At 40.2% G+C, this 18,480-nt stretch overlaps 1 protein-coding gene across 7 annotated transcripts in view; it reads left to right on the top strand.

The window, feature by feature from the left end:
• The window catches only part of LOC116427838 (terminal nucleotidyltransferase 5C), a 179,144-nt gene extending 164,201 nt beyond the window's left edge, over positions 1-14,943 (top strand). For all 7 annotated transcript variants that reach the window (XM_031978638.2, XM_031978642.2, XM_031978640.2 and 4 more), the window contains one exon: positions 1,421-14,943. In XM_031978638.2, coding sequence (XP_031834498.1) covers positions 1,421-2,746 — 1,326 coding nt within the window. In that variant the 3' untranslated portion in view covers positions 2,747-14,943. The remainder of the gene's footprint in view (positions 1-1,420) is intronic.
• The last annotated feature ends 3,537 nt before the right edge of the window (positions 14,944-18,480 follow it).

Genomic DNA, 18,480 nt, shown 5'->3' with positions numbered 1-18,480 from the left:
AACTTCGTCGGCAAACGACAGTTTCTATTGAAAATAATTTTCTTAGCGTAGGCGAATGCATTACACAGTAATCTAAAACTCCCAACGGAACTTTCTTCAATTATTTATTTCACGTTAACCAAACCTTTCTCGTATAAGGGAAACGTTACTTTCGAATCTTCTAGAATTTGAAAAATTTTAATTTAATAAACTTTATTTGAAGTTAGTTGTACGCACGAAATTATTTTGAAGAATAATTCAAGGTTCATCCACGTGTGAAAGTTTTTGGTTCACTCGTTAACCGTTCGCTAAAACTATTTCAACGTGATATTCAAACTCTATTGCGGATATTAGAACAATCCCGGTATTGCCTCGCGAAGGTTAAAGCGACTTCATTTCCTCGATGATTCGAGCAATCGCGACGTTCCATGGGAATCCATGAAATAACCAGAGAGAACTGGGGATAGGTCTAGAGAAGCGAACGTGCATACTACCCGGACGTAACCTCGTGGCATTTCGAAATGTGCACGCGTACACTTCGCACACCTCGACATATATACACTGCGAATCGAACGGCCGAAGCACTTTTCATGCGATTTAGAAAAAAAAGTGTTTTCGCGCTTCCATTGCTGTCGCATTGAAATTATTACGCTTTAAACGGACACTTTTTAAATCGAGATTTTACAAATCGTTAGAGACGATGTTTTTGAATAAATTTGTCTCTGGGATTAAAAGATTTAATCTTGTCATAATCAGGAAAACATCTGCTTCATGATTTGAATTATTTCTGTCTGCGATATATAAACAGCTGATCTGATATATTCGAAGCAGTAAACGAATTAAAGTTATTTAAATGAAAAATATTTATTCAGTTAAAACGGTGCATTAAATATTGACAGTGTAAATAAAATTCAAAGACACGTGCTGCGGAATATTTAAGTGTATCTTATCCGTCCTATTCGGTTTTATTCTACTGTAAAGGGTCAATAATAATTCAACACGTTTGTACCGTTTACACTCCGAAAATAATAGTACAAGTGAAATTTATAGTAGCCTTATAGAGATGTTCTCTAGAAATCTAGAAATTTTGAGAAATTAAAATACTTATTAAACTTCATTGAAATATTGGCACAAATCAAACTTTAATTACAATTCCAAATAAACTGTCAGGCATTACCTTTCCGCTGCAATTATTTAAACATATATCGATTACATAATCGTAAATATATACTTATACGACTATTTTAGTAAAAATATTTTTCTAAAAATACTTCACTCGATTTAACGGCAGCTTTTCAGCAAATACATGAAACGTCTCGGTCCCATTAGATAGATACCGAATCCTAGCATTAAGGAGGGTAGTGCAACGCACTCTCTACCCGATACGTCGAAGCTGGCAGCGGCACGGTTAATAACATATCCTGTTTCCATTCCGTTCCAGTGTGGCTCCCTGGAGATCGGCGAGGAACGCCAGCGTCGGGTCGCAATGATGGAGTCCCTCTGCCAGGTGAACGGCACCAAGACGAATGCCGTCAACGGAGGCAACGAGATCAATAACACCAATGGAAACAACAATCCGGAGTGCCCCGACCCCCAGCAGAGGTTGGCGGTGCTCAGTTTCGAGCAGGTCCGCCGATTGAACGACGTGATGAACGAGGTCGTCTCGATCCACGGCAGAGGAAACTTCCCAACCCTGGAGGTCCGACTGAGGGACCTAGTGACGGTGGTGCGAAGCAAACTGGAGACTGACACCAGCAACGGCGGGGCCGGCATGAGGGTACGGGACATCCGGCTAAACGGCGGTGCCGCGTCCCACGTTTTAGCGACCGAGTCGCAACCGTACAACGACCTGGACCTGATATTCGCGGTGGAGTTGTCGAGCGGGCGAAATTACGACAAGGTGAAGGCCGCGGTGCTCGGCTCTTTATTCGACCTGCTGCCAGAAGGCGTGAGCCGCAAGCGTATCACCACGTGCAGCTTGAAGGAGGCGTACGTGAGTAAAATGGTGAAAGTGAACAACGACGGTGACCGGTGGTCCCTGATCTCCCTCGGCAACTCGCGGGGTCACAGGAACGTCGAGCTTAAATTCGTCGACTCGATGAGGCGGCAGTTCGAATTCTCCGTTGACTCGTTCCAGATCGTCCTCGATTCGCTCCTCCTCTTCTACGAGTGCAGCAAACTGCCGATCGGCGAGAACTTTTACCCGACGGTAGTTGGCGAGTCCGTATACGGCGACTTCCAGGAAGCGCTCTATCATCTCCACAAGAAGCTGATCTCGACGAGGCATCCAGAAGAGATCCGCGGCGGCGGACTGCTCAAGTACTGCAACCTCCTCGTCAAGATGTACAAACCTTCCCAGCCCGACTATATCAAGACCCTCGAGCGATACATGTGCTCGAGATTCTTCATCGATTTCCCGGACATCACCCAGCAGCGTGCCAAGCTCGAGAATTACCTGTGGAACCACTTCGTGGGGCCCGAGGAAGAGGCCCTGAAGTACCAATACCTGACGCTGTTATACAACGTCGTGGAGGAATCCACTGTGTGCCTGATGGGCCACGAAAGACGACAGACCCTGTCACTAATCGAGAGCCTTGCCTATCAGGTGCTGTGCCAAGAGCAACAGCAACGGCTGACGAATCATCAGCAGCCACCGCCCGGTCCGCCTGCCACCTACGTTTACGCGAACGGTTACTATTACGCTCCCGTCATACCTACCGCGTGCTACACGTGCACTTGCAACTCGTGGATGGCGTGCTCGTCGTGATGCGATACAGACGCCAACGCCATCGTCGCCACTAGCACCGCCATCACCGCCACCGCTACGACTACCACCACCACTACCACTACCACTACCACTACCACCACCACTACCACTACCACTACCACCACCACTACCACCACCACCAACACCATCAACACCAACGGTACAGTCACCAGCTACGGTGCTACCACCACGATCGCTACAAAAAACTATAGGATTCACCGCGACGACGACAACGACGACGACGAAGATGAAACCGACTACCACTACCGTGTCGGGATCGATCGTAATCGAATCCAGCGTACACGATCGAATCATCGCGATCGTTATCTCAGTCCATGCGCCCTAGAGGATGATCTCAAGGGCGGCACTAGCGCGTCATCGATCTTCCACGACTGTGGCTCGAACGAATACTTGGTCCTCAGTTGACGCTTGGTCCTGTCGAACACAGGCCGGTCCAGGGTGTGACGTAGACGAGATTCAGCTCGTCGGTACGGAATAGAAGATTAGGGATAGATCGTGGATGGCGAAGTACAGGATAGACGGATAGTATACATGTATGTGTATATGGTATACGCATACATATATATGTATGTATTCTTGATGTCCGTTGCTCGGTGACTGGTGACCAATTCGAAGAAGATTGACAGTCGAGGGAAAAGCGTGAATCCCGTGGGATGTTATTTCCCTTAGCCCACGCGCGCAATCAGCCAACGGTGGACGAAGATCAGTTGTTTGGTTGGAAGGGGGAGGGAGGGCAACGAAGGACCTATCCACGATGGTACATGCTACACTGCAAGGTCGTAGGGGATCAAGTTGAGAGACTACAAGACTCCATGCAAGACGAGATGCAAAGTAAAAATGTGTTGTGCCTAACATTCGAACGGGAGAGACGGAACGTATCTAGACACGCGGTTAACGAGTAAAAAAATTACGAAATGGGGGATCGAAGACGATGACTCGGTGATAATCGGGAAAAGACACCGTTTAGGCACGCGTGCGTGTGCGCGCCCGATCGCGACGCGTCGCGAGGCGTTACATTTCACGGTTACGTTAACAAACAGGACTGTGCGCGCCACGGCGCCCGAGGCTGACGCCGCGGAGCGTTTGTTCTCGGAGTAAATTCGGACTGAGGTGGAGGGGGAAGCGTCCAGGAAGAAACGGAGCGACGAGCTATATCGGATACGGGATCGAGGAAAGGAGGAGCGGGATGACGAGAAAACGAATTCGGGCGACGAAACTCGCGAATTACGACTGAAACAGAAAATTCTCTATATATATATATATATATATATTATGTATATTACACATACATCACGAGGCGTCTTAGCGTGTTCCGGTCGCCCCTCTTTCTTTTCCAAAACTCGAAAAACACGAAAATCGCAAAAAAAAGATACAGAAATAAACGATCAGTTGCGACAGACAGACGGACTTGTGAGTACGTTTCGAGAATGTGTTAATAAGGGAGAAAGGGAGAACGGAGAAAGAGGAAAGTAGTGGTAACGATCACAAAACGACAAAAACAAACGATTAACGGGCGTGGCGCGCGTTTGCAAACAAAAATATTATAAATATATAAATATATATATATATTTAAATATATAAATACATGTATAAATCTATGTATAAATATTAATGTGTGGCTGTGAACACATTTCATTTAGATACTATGTAACGTGATAAGATTTTGAAAAAAAAAAAATAAAGAAACGAGAATGAGCGACCCGAGCGACACGTGGGACGAGCTTGTTTCCAGTTCTTTTTTTTAACGTAGAAACAAGCACGCAAAACAATTGAACGAATAAACGATTCAAGCCAAAAACCGATCGATCGTTTCGCGAAAAGCGAGCGCGGGGCGGTGCGAGCGTGAAAAAACGAGATCGTGGAAGAAGGCGAAGGACGCGACGACACGATAGAAATACTTTTTTCGGAGGTGTTCGAAACGAAAAGAAAGAACCGTCGGACCTTGGAGCCGGTCGAACGATGCGGGAAGCGTCTCTGAACTCGGAAGGAATCCTTCGTGGATGCGACACGCGCGCGTGCATGCGAACACCTTGCACACCATTAGACACACGATCGAGCGATCCTTGCGGCGATCCTAGTCTCTCTAAGCAGCGGCAACAGCTTGCATAACTTTCTTTATTAGATACAGTAATTATTTAATACCGCGAGCGAGAGCGTCGGTGCGCCGCTCCAAGCGTGTATAGGTGTGCGCTCGTGTGCGTGCTTGCGTATACGAGCTCGCGACTCGGCTCGTCGGTGTGTGTCTTAGCGCGCGTTTCTGTGTCTGCGCGTCTATATGCTCTATACACGCACAGAGACAACACGCCGGCCACGGATCTCCGTGTCTCGGCCGAGTGTGCGTGCGCTCTATGTGCACGTAGAAATAGAGAAAGAAAGTGAGAATGTGTGTGTATGCGCGTGTATGTGTGCGGAATACTCGCGTCCGTCTCTTTATATGTGCGTGTCCGTATCGACTGGTGACCCCGTTAGTTAGCTCAGTCAGTCACTTTGCTGGCTGGCTGGCTGGCTGGCTGGCTGGCTGTTCGCTCGCTCCCTCGCTCGCTTGCACGTTCGCTCGCTCACTCGCTCATCGGTTACTCTAGCAGGCCTCGTTCGCTAGCTCGCTCAATCGCTCACTCTTCCTTTCAGTTCGCAGGCGAAAGTAAAGGCCTAATAAAAAGCCTGCAAACTGGTTTTTCTGGTATATCGCGTGTTAATGCTAAGGAGAGCCAGGCCGACTAGTGTGCACCCGGTGCACCTCTATCCGGCTGCTCTGCGCCGATCTACTACCACCGAGTCTAGCTCAACCACTACTTTAGTCCTCGTCGTTAGAGTCTCGTCTTTTTCGACCGTTCGCGCGTTCAGCCTTGTCGGGCTGTTTACATCGGTCGTTTCTGGCCGCCGCGGGCCGCCGATCAACGCGGAATTTCGGGTTCACCGGAAATTCGAATCGGGACAAATGACTCTCAGCTCGGTACTCTCGTGGCTCTTGTTCCCTGTCGATCGAAAGCTTCGTCGTTCTCGATGGCACGGGTCGCGTCCTCGCGGAAGACGCCTCGGGACGCCAACGAGTTCGACTCTTCGCCGGATTGTTAACATTGATCGATTTTGATCGATGGATTCCACTCTGCGTCGTTGACGGGCTAGTCTCATTAGCCTCGGTTCGAGCGCGTTCGTTGGATGTTAGGAAGAATTCTTTTCTCGGGAGGAGGTGATAGTTTTCGAATGGAACGATTCGTGGCTTCGAAATTGCCCGTTCAGAGGGACTGAAGGGAATCGGTGATTTTCATTGTCCGGGCGGGAGCTCTCGGAAGCAACCCGCAGTTCTCGGAAACTGAGGCTGTGGGCTGCGAAATTATGTATGTTCGTTCAGCGTGCATCTTGGAGATGGAAACTGCTCGAGTTATCTCGGGTTCCTTATTCTATGGTTGGAGACCCTTGTTAAGGATTTAGCTGTAGAATTGAAGGAGAATTATCATCTGGTTCCAAGATATGGGGTAGTATTCGAGATTCTGTGAGGCCTTCAGCTAGGAGGTTCATTAATATTACAAAATTTTTATTCTGTTCTGAAATTCTGTTCTAGGGAACACGTACACTCGTAAAGACAGTTTTAATCTCTCATTAAATCAAGAGTAGTCTTGAAGTTTATTGTACTCAAACCTCAGATTTCTCAGTTTTTAAAACTCCAAATGTAAAGTTAACTGGACTTATTTTTTCTTCGATGTTATAATAATTTAATCTAATATTTTCAACGGCATAGAAATTAATTGGATATTTGAACTGAAACTCGATCACTAGTGATCACTCGAGTCAAAGGTTTCGAATTCAGAATTTCAGGTAATCTTGGGCTTGACAGACTGTGATGCACGCTGTATCGAGGAATCGCTTCGTTGAGGAGTTCAGTGTTCTCGAACAACTGGCCAACTGTTTGAACACTTCACGTGTAGCTTCGTTAGACTTCTACGTGTTTTTCTACGACACGGTTCGCGAACATCGGATAACTCGTATCGTGGATCTCCGCTCTATAAAACCTGTGATAGAAGATCATTGATTTTCGTCTTCTCTGAACTCAGCTTCAGATTTCGGAATTCCGTTACACGAACGCGACGACTTGAAACTTCTACGTGAATTTAACATCAGAGTCGCTAAAGTCAAGAAACAGATTTTACGTCTGTGAGAATTGTGTTCAAAATATACGTTCTACTCAAAACTTATTCATATTTTTCGTCTAAACCTTCATGTTCAACGTTCTCGATGCTGGAACTCCTTTCTCCCTTTTCTCTCGCTGAAGAAACATAATTCTAGCTCTTCTAGAGTCGGAGACTCACATTTCTTCATTCTAAATACACATTTTAATCGCCTTTAACTGTTTTGACACTGTGTAGTTCCTCAATCAACGAATCCATTCCATTTGTTACTAAATCGAAAATATGAAAATAATATAATTGAATCTTTTAATTCATACTAAAGCTCGGTACGCATATTAACACATTTATCGATGCCCATCAAGATACCGACGAAAGCTGGAACGAGTAGAAATGATGAAACATAAGCATCGGACTCCATTGTTGTTAAATAAAGAAACTTTCTTCGCGATTCCACGCGAGTAGTTCTGATCGATCGCAACTGAAAATCCTCTCCCACAGTTCCGAAACAGTCGAGGAGTGAGTTTCTCGAAGTTTAAAGCATAACTTCCCGACATATTTGTTTCACGAGTATCATCGGTGGATAGAGGTATTTGTTGGATAAACCAGAATCAAGAGACAGTTTATCGAGCCCGTCTCCCCATTGTCGACGGTTTAATTCCTAAATGCTTTAAGCAACGTTCTCAACATCGATCATCGTCGCGATCTATCTGTTTCGATCTGGATTACCGGTCGTTTTAACGTTGGTGACAGGATTGAGATACATATATACACTTGTGTCGTCCGGATTAAACATGCGTTGCCCTGTAACTCGCGTCTTTTATTCAATATTTTCGTAATTTTTACCGGTACACATCGGCGAACCAGTTAGCACAGGTTTTTAAACATTTTTATATACACGTTTCGAGGTAACCCGATCAATTGATGAATCTGGCAATTTTTTCGAGCCTCGTTCCCCGCCGAGAGGTTCGATTCATTCGAATCCCCGATCTTCAAAAATTATCCATTTCAACAGTCTTTTTTTAGGAGCTTCGATTTTTAGACGAAAATTCATATATTCTGGGCCACGATTATCATAAAAGGATTGAGACCCGGTTTCCGTTGTGTTTATCGTTTCAGATTAGTTTTATTCGTGTGTTTCGATTATTTGCAAATCATATTGAACTTTTACGTTGGATGTGAACAGGTTGTTCGGCGTCGCAGCTAGCAGAATAATTTCGTTTTAAAGGTGAAGGAGTATTTTATGAAATAATTTATTGGCCGAAGGCTTTATGGATCGTCGCTTTTAAAATTTCTGGCTTTCGGCCAGTGGTACCAGAACCTTGGTTTTTCGCAAAAGTGTGTCCCACGATCGCGTTTGGCAGGCGGATCAATCGATTTCTTTTTGTTCGGCGATCAATCACGAGAATGGATCATTTGTCTGCTTATCGTGACGAATTTCTCGGTGGAAGCCTGACTTTCCTCGATTGTTCGCGAGTTTTAACTCTGCTCAAAAGTGCGGGTACAAGATGTTCAGAAATTCCGCAGCATTAAAGAAAGAAAAAAAGGAAAAATGACAAAAAAATCCTCTAGTTTTAATATATTCCATTTATCGATCAAGTATCTTTATTCGTACATCGTATTAAGTAGGTACTAAAATTATATTCTTCTAATTAAAACGTAAGTTGAATATAATTTGTAATATAATTTAAATAAAAACAAAAAAGAAGGAGAGAAAACAAACAAAAAAGTATATTTGTATTTCGTGATATCGAAACTGTTCTAGTTTCTTTCTGGAACTTCTAAAGTTTGTGAAGGTTTTCGTAAACGATATTGGGGAAAGCATTTCTCTTGCTCTATTATTAATTAGAACGTTAATAGATAATTATTTTACGTAAGAGAAAGAGATTTCTTATTATTCCTCGTCTAAATTAAGTAACGATAAACGAGTGTGTCCAAGCTTTTGACCAGAAAACAAAAGGAAAAGAAAAATTTGTCCTCTTCTAGATTTACTCTTCTCGGTGTGAAAGGGATTGAAACGATCGATGGAAGAACGGATTGTCGCTCATGAACGAGCATTTATCTCTAATCAATCGAAGTCGAAAGTCATCATCATTATCAAATTGTCACATTGCCTCTCTCCTCCTCCCCTCCCCCTCTCTTTCTCTCTCTCTTTCTCACTCTCTCTCTCTCTACTCTCTCTACTTTCTCTGTTTACCTTTCTCTTTGTTTCTCTCTCTTTTATGGTGAATACTCAATTCGATCGATGTGTGATCTAATCGTGTCGATCGAAATGAATCCCTTGTACCAAAGACGCACAGTTGCTTCGTCGTTTCACGCTTTCGTTCTGTAAATAACCACGGAAGGCATCGATCGTTTAGGATTCCTCCTAAAATAAAGGATCTCGTGATCTTTGTCAGAATTCCCGCTGACAAATTCTTCGAAAATTTTCTCATTTTCTTTGGTTACATCCCACTCGTCCTCATTTCGTTTCTTCGTGCCACGTACTCGATGGCCAGTCTAGCATCGAGTAGGTTTAATGAAGAACAGTATTTAATTAGAGCGAAGTCACAAGTTTCGGCCATTTTCCACAAAAGTTTCGCACGAAGGTTTACTTCAACTCGTGCCCTATATTTTTAAAGTATGAACTCGCGCAGTGAATACAAAATGGACAACCGGCTACTTTCATAAAGCATAATGAACACACGATAAGAAGTAGATACTAATAACCCGTTTGATTATACGCTATCTATACACGTAATCATATAATACACTAATTCATGGATTTGTTCACTCGTATTTAATAATGGTAAAAGCATCGGTTCTCTTAAATCTCTTAAATCGTTACTCCCTTACTTTAATGCCCTTATTTAATAGTACACTAGAATCTACTTCGGACGGTTATAATAGTTTGAAACAAAGCCGATTGACAAGTATAAGTTTAACCCTTTTCGCTCGGGATTGTCTATTCTATACATATATTTATTATTTTCCAGTGGAACATTGGTTAAACTGTTAATTCTTTTGAATAGAGCTAACACATCGATCAATGGATGAAACTATTTTATTTTAATATGTTACCGTCTACTTAGATTATATAATATATGCTATCTTATATTCAGCGTTACAGTTTTGCTGCGTTAAATTAAATGGCGACTGTGAATCGTCCTCGAGTGCAAAGGGTTAATATTCACTAGAAACGAAAGGGTATCTGATAGCCAAATTTTGTGTCTTCGTTCTAATTACGAACATTAAAAGAATGAGGAACTAAATCTTTCCTGTCGATAGAATGAGACAAAGGACGATCTTGAAGCCCTGTGCGTGCAGGAATCGACGAAGGCAAGAGTTTATAGAGTGAATCACGATCGAACGATCAATGGTCGCGAACGATACGTCTGATCTTGCCGTAGACAGTCCGCCGGTGTATTGCGGTTGCGGCGAGAATCATGTTCACCGGATCCGAACGGTCGAAACTGTAACGAAGAATGATGAAAAGAGAAAAGGGGACGAGTTTCTACGATAAAAACGAAGAGAGAATGAATTCGCCAGTTGCGTTCCGTCGTGTGTAAATAAATTAATTGTAATAACGCGGTCGCGTCGTTTGAAGTGTAACGTGGAACACGCGCGTCCAGCGTGATCGATGTCTAGAGCAGAATCGTGAATCGTACCTAGACTTTTATCGCAACGCGAGAAGAGAAAGAAACGAAAAAGCAAAGAAAACAAGAACGATGTATTCTGTTGCGTGAACGAGGGAGGGGATAATGATGATGATGATGATGATGATGATGATGATGATGATGATGATGATGATGATGATGATGATGATGATGTTGATGATTATAATGATGATTATAATGATGATGATGATGATGATGATGATGATGATGATTATGATGATGATGATGATTATGATGATGATGATGATGATGATGATGATAATGATGACGACGACGACGATGATGATGGTGATTATAATGATGATGATGATGATGATGATGATGATGATGATGATGATGATGATGATGATGATGATGATGATGATAATGATGATAATGATGATAATGATGATGATGATGATAACGATGATAACGATGATAATGACGACGACGACGACGAAGACGGCGACGACGATAAGTCGGTGTATAGCGAAAAAGAATCGAATTTAGCAAAGCGTCGTTGATATTCAGCGGATCCGTTCAGTTTCTTTTCTTTTTTTTTCTTTTAATTACTATCATTATTATTAATTATCGCGTGTTCGATCCGCGTATGTTCGAGCTGGAACGTGAATAATAACCATATGCTCGCCACACGGATTTTTTGTACGATGATGTCGCGCGATACTGTACTCGCCCCGATGATTATAATGATTTTTATATTTGAAAGAGAAGAGGAAATAAAATGCATTTACCTGACACAACACTATGGTTATTATTCAAAGGAGTTGTTTCTTTGTTTGTTTGTTTTTTTATTTTTTTCGTTTGATGGTGATCTGTATCCCTCCTTGGTTGACATGCGATGAATATCTCGCGCACTGTTCACGTGAGCGAAGAGAAAACGGAGGGACACGGGGAACGAAAGTTTGATTCAAGTTTGATTCTGGGAAAATCGTGGAAATTGATTCTTGATTAAACAGTGTTATCACCGATTTCGATGGTTAATTTAAAATGTTAACAGAAGGATTTAACCCCTTGTTCCGTGATTTATTTCTTAACCATGATCAATGCAACTACTTATCGTTGATAATTGATTGGGAAAAGAAAAAATGTTCGATGCTTATTCTATATATACTTTTACTCGAAATGTTGAGGATTGATAATAGAAAAGTAACATTTAATTCATATTTAAGAAAATAAATAAATAACACTGAGCCTGACACGATATCATGGGTTAAGGGATTAAATGGTATAGGTATTGATCTAATCTGATCTATTTCCAGTTGTTATAGATTTCAAATACTTCACTGTTCATTGAAAAGTGAACTTCCTTGCGAAATTTTAATCAAACATTTGAACAGAACGCGGAATTCAGCGATGCAATGAATATTTAATTTTGGAGTTTTTTATGTAAAAATAAATGACTGTATGTAACTCGTTTCGAATGAGATCAGATTAGACTGATATTGTAGCTTTAATTTCGCCTTTGAAATTGTGACCACGTTCTATGGAAACCCTTGTATATTAAAATAACTCGCGTAACGTGTGTACTTACCTACGTAGGTATCGAATATTAGAAACAAAAGTTTTCTTTTCGTTCGAACTCATCGGAGACTGTCAAACGTTTTTTATACAAAAATTCCCCATACCTATCAGTGCTCGTCATTCGTTAAGCGTGATTTGTAATGTTCAATTTATACCACAGTCGATTTGGAATTCTTTCGGCAAAAGACGAAAGAATGAACTATATAATTAAAGAACAGCAATTAAGTATTAACGAAGAAACATGAACCGTTGGAAGGGTTAAAAATCGTATCGAAACAGAAAAGAGGATAGACATTGTATTATATTTAACCTGTCACCATTTCTCCATAGATTTTTCCATGGAATGCCACCAAATTCTTGAGATCTTTCGTAAAATCATATTTGATATTCAAAAAGTGTTTCATGACTCTTTAGGTATATTAAATGAAAATAATTATTCAATAATCTCACATATTCTTTTTAGAAATCTTTCAATAATTTCACTCATAATATAATGAACCTATTTCAAATGAACACTTTTTCAAATTTATTCCTTTAAAGACAGTATCCAAATGTTAGCTACACTCCATATTGAGTTTCTCTATTTATCCAGTCAATCAAATTTGTTGCATTTACTATTACCCAATAAACGAAGTAGATTAAAAATTCCTGTACAGAGTGTACACTTGCTTTCAGCCTACTATTTGAACCTTTTTTTAAATTCCACATTATTATTTTAATCTCCATGCAACACAGCCTCCAGCGATGCAATAAAGAATCTCAAATAATTTTAGAAAGATTCCCCGATCCACGAGAACAGTACCACAAAGGGTTCATGACAATGAAAATCGCCGAAGGGCTCTATGAAGAGTAACGCTACAGTAAGGATGTGCGAGAACCCAAAAATATCAGGTCGGGTATTTTTTTTTGAGTTTCTAAATTTTCTGATATTATAAAGAATCAAATATAAAGTAAAAATAATAATCAAATAGTATTCTATTACATTTGATTCCATTTATTATTATTTTCTTTTCATTCTAACTTACAAACAATCTTACTTTTACTTAAATCCGATTCGTTTGGAAACCCGACTTAACCCGATCATTGAGTTGTCGTTTTCAGGTTCTCGCACTACAGTCATTCTAATCGTTCATACTAATCGATATTTCACTATATTTTAATACAGGACGAGCGAGACTAATCGTAAGACTATCCCTTTTCTTAGTAAAGTATAGCGCCTAATGGAACCGTAGAACGTGCTAATTACGCCAATTAAAACGAGAAGAATAGACGGGCACAGTGAGGATAATCATGCGCTTGAAGAGATCCTCATCGTCGTCCTTTTAGCATATGTACGTAGAATTACCGAGATAAAAGAGATTCTTAATCCTTTGATTGTTCTGCGCGCGGAAAGATGGCCGCGGAAGGATGCGGATCGAAAGACTTAGGGGCGGAAACGGAACGGATCGAGTTTCTGCGAGTGCGTCGAGGCAGAGTTGGGTGAGGCTATCGCGATTACGTTGACGCGTTGCTGGCCTAATTTATTAGAAGGAAAAGTCCACTAGCACCTTGTTTATTTAACCCTTGAAAGATTGCGTGGGATTTCTAAGACGCCCGAGACATATCTTTTTTAAAAGTATATATTGCAGATGGAAAAATGAAATGTAATTTGATTGCGGCGATTTGGCTACCTTTTTGACAACAATGTTCGTTAACCTTTCGCACTCGAAACATATGGAATATAATAACAAAATGATTCATTTTATTTTTTATTTCCCTTAATTCGTGAAAGATCTTTCTGTAGGTTGGTTGTAAATAATATATACTTCATCAGGAAATAATGAAAATTAATAATGGAAAACATTGTCGAATCTTTATTGATGACAAGTATTAATTAAATCTGCTCCACCATTGATGCTGAGGAATTTCACCAATCTATTCAAGAATTAAAAAGGCTCCATCGGTAGTCATTGTTACAGCTTTTCATCTAGTGTTTGTAAAAAAGTCATTTGAATCATTTTAGCCATTTTTAGTGTTGCAATTTTGTTGCACAGTCGTGTACTGTAAATGTAAATGTTAAGACCAACGATCCTCAAGGAAAAGTCAATCGATTGAAATATATTTCTGCTGTGTGACTGTTCCGCTCTGTTGGCCCGTGTAAGGCGATCGTAATCTATTTCGCGACAATCGGCGGTTAGCACTCAACATTCGTCGAAGTGTACTTAAAACTCACCGTTAAACGGTAATGTTCAATAAATAAATGATCTTTAGAAGACAATACCTTATCGAAGTTACACTGTTCACTTTTAAATTATCTCGTTTGTTTGTATCGATATAAGCGCCATAGGCTTGAGTACGTTTTCATTTTAGCAATAAATTGTTACCAGTTAATAATCGATAAATTTTATAATAGCATATTTTAGAGAAGCTGTTAGTATTGTTATATTAATATATACTGTAGTGTTGAATTCCCTTTTCGTTTGATAGACGACCCATTGAAACAGTGTACAAGGGTCAAGTCACTAACCAAGAATAGTTTCAAGCGTTTTCATTCTCCTGCACATTATTAATTTTGTCCAGCTACTTTGAAAATACTTAAATGTGTCATTAATAAATTATAAAATTGCAACACTCTAAGAAGTAAATTAATTTAGAGATGAAGGCTTCAAGATGATAATGAGACTTGATGGAGACAGATTAATATAGACAGCAACGCGTCGAACAGCGAAACGTAGAGTCCTTCGATCTCGCATCTGTGCGAGAACGCGACACAGCGATTGATAATCGGTCTTTCTTTTTTTTAAAGTAGACAAAAGATATTACTACGAATATCGAGTCGCTTGTACAAGTATTCAAGTGAAAGATTCAATAATAAAGACTATGATTTACACGTCCATACTGTTGTTATTGCGCCAACAACATTCTACTAATTATAAAAACAGCTCAACGTTCGAAATCCTTTTAAAACTCACCCCCCCCTGTTTTTACACCTCTGACGATCGAATTAACGATAACGATCAGCAAATCAATTTCCTTTGGACTGCGTAAAATCGGAAACTTCTGTAAGTTCCGGATATCATAATAGAATAACATTTTTTTAGTTCATTATTTTCATACAATGATTCAACAAGAATCGAAGTATTACCAGTGATAGAAAGCGTTCAATTAAACTCGTTAACACAGCCACAGTATAAATAGCTCGTCCGATAATAATAATTGATTATGTACTTATTGTTTTTATTAAATCCTCCGGCAAGTTTCACTTTCACCGTTAAAGGGAAATTGAATACCTTGGACTCCATCATTTTTCACAGCTCGACGTCCCGTTAATCGATACAACTCACCCCTCTCGTCAGTCTGTCGCCGTCCTTTCGCGTTAAATCTCACGAAACAGCGATTATATCCTTCCCTTCGCAGTGACGCGTCGGTTCCTAGACACACAATTGCAACTTTTCGTCCAGCATACGTCCGAAAATTAGAAACCGATCTATCGTCAAGACTAAAAGAGAAAGAGATCGTTGTCTCGTTGCACCCAACTCTGTAAATAAACGATTTTCCGAGTGCACACCCTTAGACATATAATTACTTAAATTGAACAGTGGTAATTAGGTAAATCATATAGCTCTATAAGCGACAGAATGAGAGAGTGAGAGAAAGAGAGAGAGAGTGGGTGGGGGGGGGGGGGGGAGAAAGAGAACGAGAATGGGGAGAGAGAGAGAGAGAGAAAGATACACGAAGTAAAGTAATTACGACGACTGTTAAACGAACAAATCTATATGCACTAAAGATATTCGGTGCGTGCGTAAGTTAAGGAATAGGATTCGTGAGTACATTCAAGGCAGCAAGCTCGGGACCATTCTATTTGTTGCTGATTTTTGTGCTGGAGAAAATGATAAAGAATTGTTCATGAGTAATTCGTGAAGCAATTGTTTATGAGTACCATTTTGTATGAACCAAAATAATAACTTTAAAAATCGACTTGCAGCATTGTTTCAATTTTCAGCTGTATTTCCCCTGAATTCAGAAGGAAATAGGTTTGGCTGTTCTTAAGGAAGAAAGTATGATTAGCGTACTCGAAGGAATCTCCATTAAATGGTTCATTGAAATAAAAGCGTTCCTAGAAATGAATGTATTTTCTTAGAAATATGATTCAAAATTGTTTTCCATGATCTTAAAATTGTCGAAAACAAGAGTTTTACAAGTTTGTTATACAAAATAATGCAGGCAGAAATGAAGATTTTGGCGAAAATGAGGTGGACTAAGAAATAGTACAATTATATGGTCCCTAACAATGGCACTTACGACAGTCTAATTTGTTCACACGCACTAGACGAAACCGGAAAAAAGACTCACGTTTATCACAAAGCAAAAAACAAGTTACACATTGAAAGTAAATTAAAACAGTAGGAAATGAAATGTTACCATTTCCAGTTCAATGGCCCCGAGCTTGTGCTGAACATTTCGTATGATCGAGTAAGTATCCGAGCCTTTCGATTTCGAATGCGTGCAACATGATTTTTAATGGGAGGAAACGAATCAAACGAGGAACGAATCAAAGAATCAATTAGGACAATAGAAAAGGGACAAAATAGCACGGTTCAACAGAAGAATCTTTTAGCCTCGAACAGTTGTTAACCGCTTTTCGGACAAACGATGGATTTTCTTCTGGATCTCGGACCGAAGTGAAGCGGCCGAAATTCGAGCAGACTGATTCCAACATAATTAATCTTGTAGATATACTTGTTAGGTTGTACAAATACATTCTCTTCAGATTAGCATAAGCTGTACCATAACGAGAATCGAGAGTTAGATGAAAAAGGGTTAGACGTAGACTCTATAGATGAACCGTTTAGACTCTAGGGAATAGTATCGAGTCGATGCGTATGAAATGTTGTTTCTCTACAATTTTAAATCTTGTCATATGGGAACAATAAGGTAAAGAATATTTATTAGGTTGTTGCATTAAATTTTATCTGTTAAGTTTTTCGTTAAGTGCAATAAAGGGATCGTACTCACGCCGAACACTTTATCTCTGCGAGTGTCATAGAAATGCTGAATATAAAGTACAACGTAATTATATACGAGGACCGTACTTTATGAAATGAATTGTTTTGTCCGCCGTTAAGTTTCGCGGAAAGTTAATATTCGTTCGTCTTCTTGAGTGACGTTCAGAGGAAATAAGAAAGTTTAATCGAACTTGATTAAAGATCCGGAACTTCTGTTAATAACATTTTTCTTCGTCTATTTTATTCATCCTACACCAGTGCACTTCCTGTTTATTCTCAGTTCCATTTACTTCGTTAGAATCAATAGCTCGTTGAATCGAAATTGAGAAATATTTATGACGCTACTGAGATTCTGTTAAAAAATTGGTGAAAGTTATATCAAAGGTTTATATATATATATATATTATATATATATAGGTTTGAAAGGTTTTATGCGTATTTTAAGCTCGAGCGAAGGAAATGATAGTTTAAAATAATTAGTATGCAACAACCTAGGGGTTTTATCGTTCGGTTGCAAACCCTCGTGCGAGATTTTGTCGCCCACGAAATGCCAAAAAGCGTTATGATTCCACCGTGAGTACTTAGTTGTGTGATCTGGCAACGGTCTAATTAACCCGTATCCATTATACTTCCTGGTTAAACGTCGTTTACGGTTAATTGAATTTTCCGTTGATGTTACAGAATGTATTACACAATAGCTACACAAATGCTATACAATATCATTCAACTTCGAATGATCCTAAATTATCGTTTTCTACGTAATTTTAAGCAATTGTTAACCGATCACGGGGAAGAAAGACAAGACTTTGTTTTAATCGGTTCTAATTCGGCGAGCCGCAACGGTTGTTCGTTGAAAATTGACCGGATGTTTACGCGCAGACTGGAACTATGTATCCATGAAGGAATAAAACAACGATGCACGCACACGAGACGTACGGAAATTACTCATTAAATGAATAACGTTAACCAATTTTAATTGATTATCGATTTATCGGTAATGGTAAGAACTAATAACGATAATAATAAAGTTTAACATTATCCGTTTGTACGTTAAAGAGAAAAAAATCGAAAAAAGGGGGAGAAAAAGAAACACAGAGAGAGAGAGAGAGAGAGAGAGAAAGCGAGAAAATGATTATACTGCACATGTAATTCGAGTATGAGTGTGGATGCGTGTGAAAGAGAGCGAGAAAGAGAGAGGGAGAGAAAGAAAGAGAGAATCGTCTATTTTGAACGTTATCCGAGAAGTATGTAAATGGGTGACGATTAATTTTCATCTTTTATTTCTCTGACTTGCCCATGAGTATGTATTCCCATATGTAAGGAAATGTTAATACCTATAAAACACGGAAATAAATATCATGTAAACACCGAGAGCCTGTGTAAGTACGTTGATCCTGATTTTCATCTATTGGATCCTGCAACACTTT

Source organism: Nomia melanderi, chromosome 9 (assembly GCF_051020985.1).
Source record: "Nomia melanderi isolate GNS246 chromosome 9, iyNomMela1, whole genome shotgun sequence".
Lineage (NCBI taxonomy): Eukaryota > Metazoa > Arthropoda > Insecta > Hymenoptera > Halictidae > Nomia > Nomia melanderi.
The sequence above is the reverse complement of the archived record's forward strand: the minus strand, read 5'-3'. Positions and strand labels throughout refer to the sequence as shown.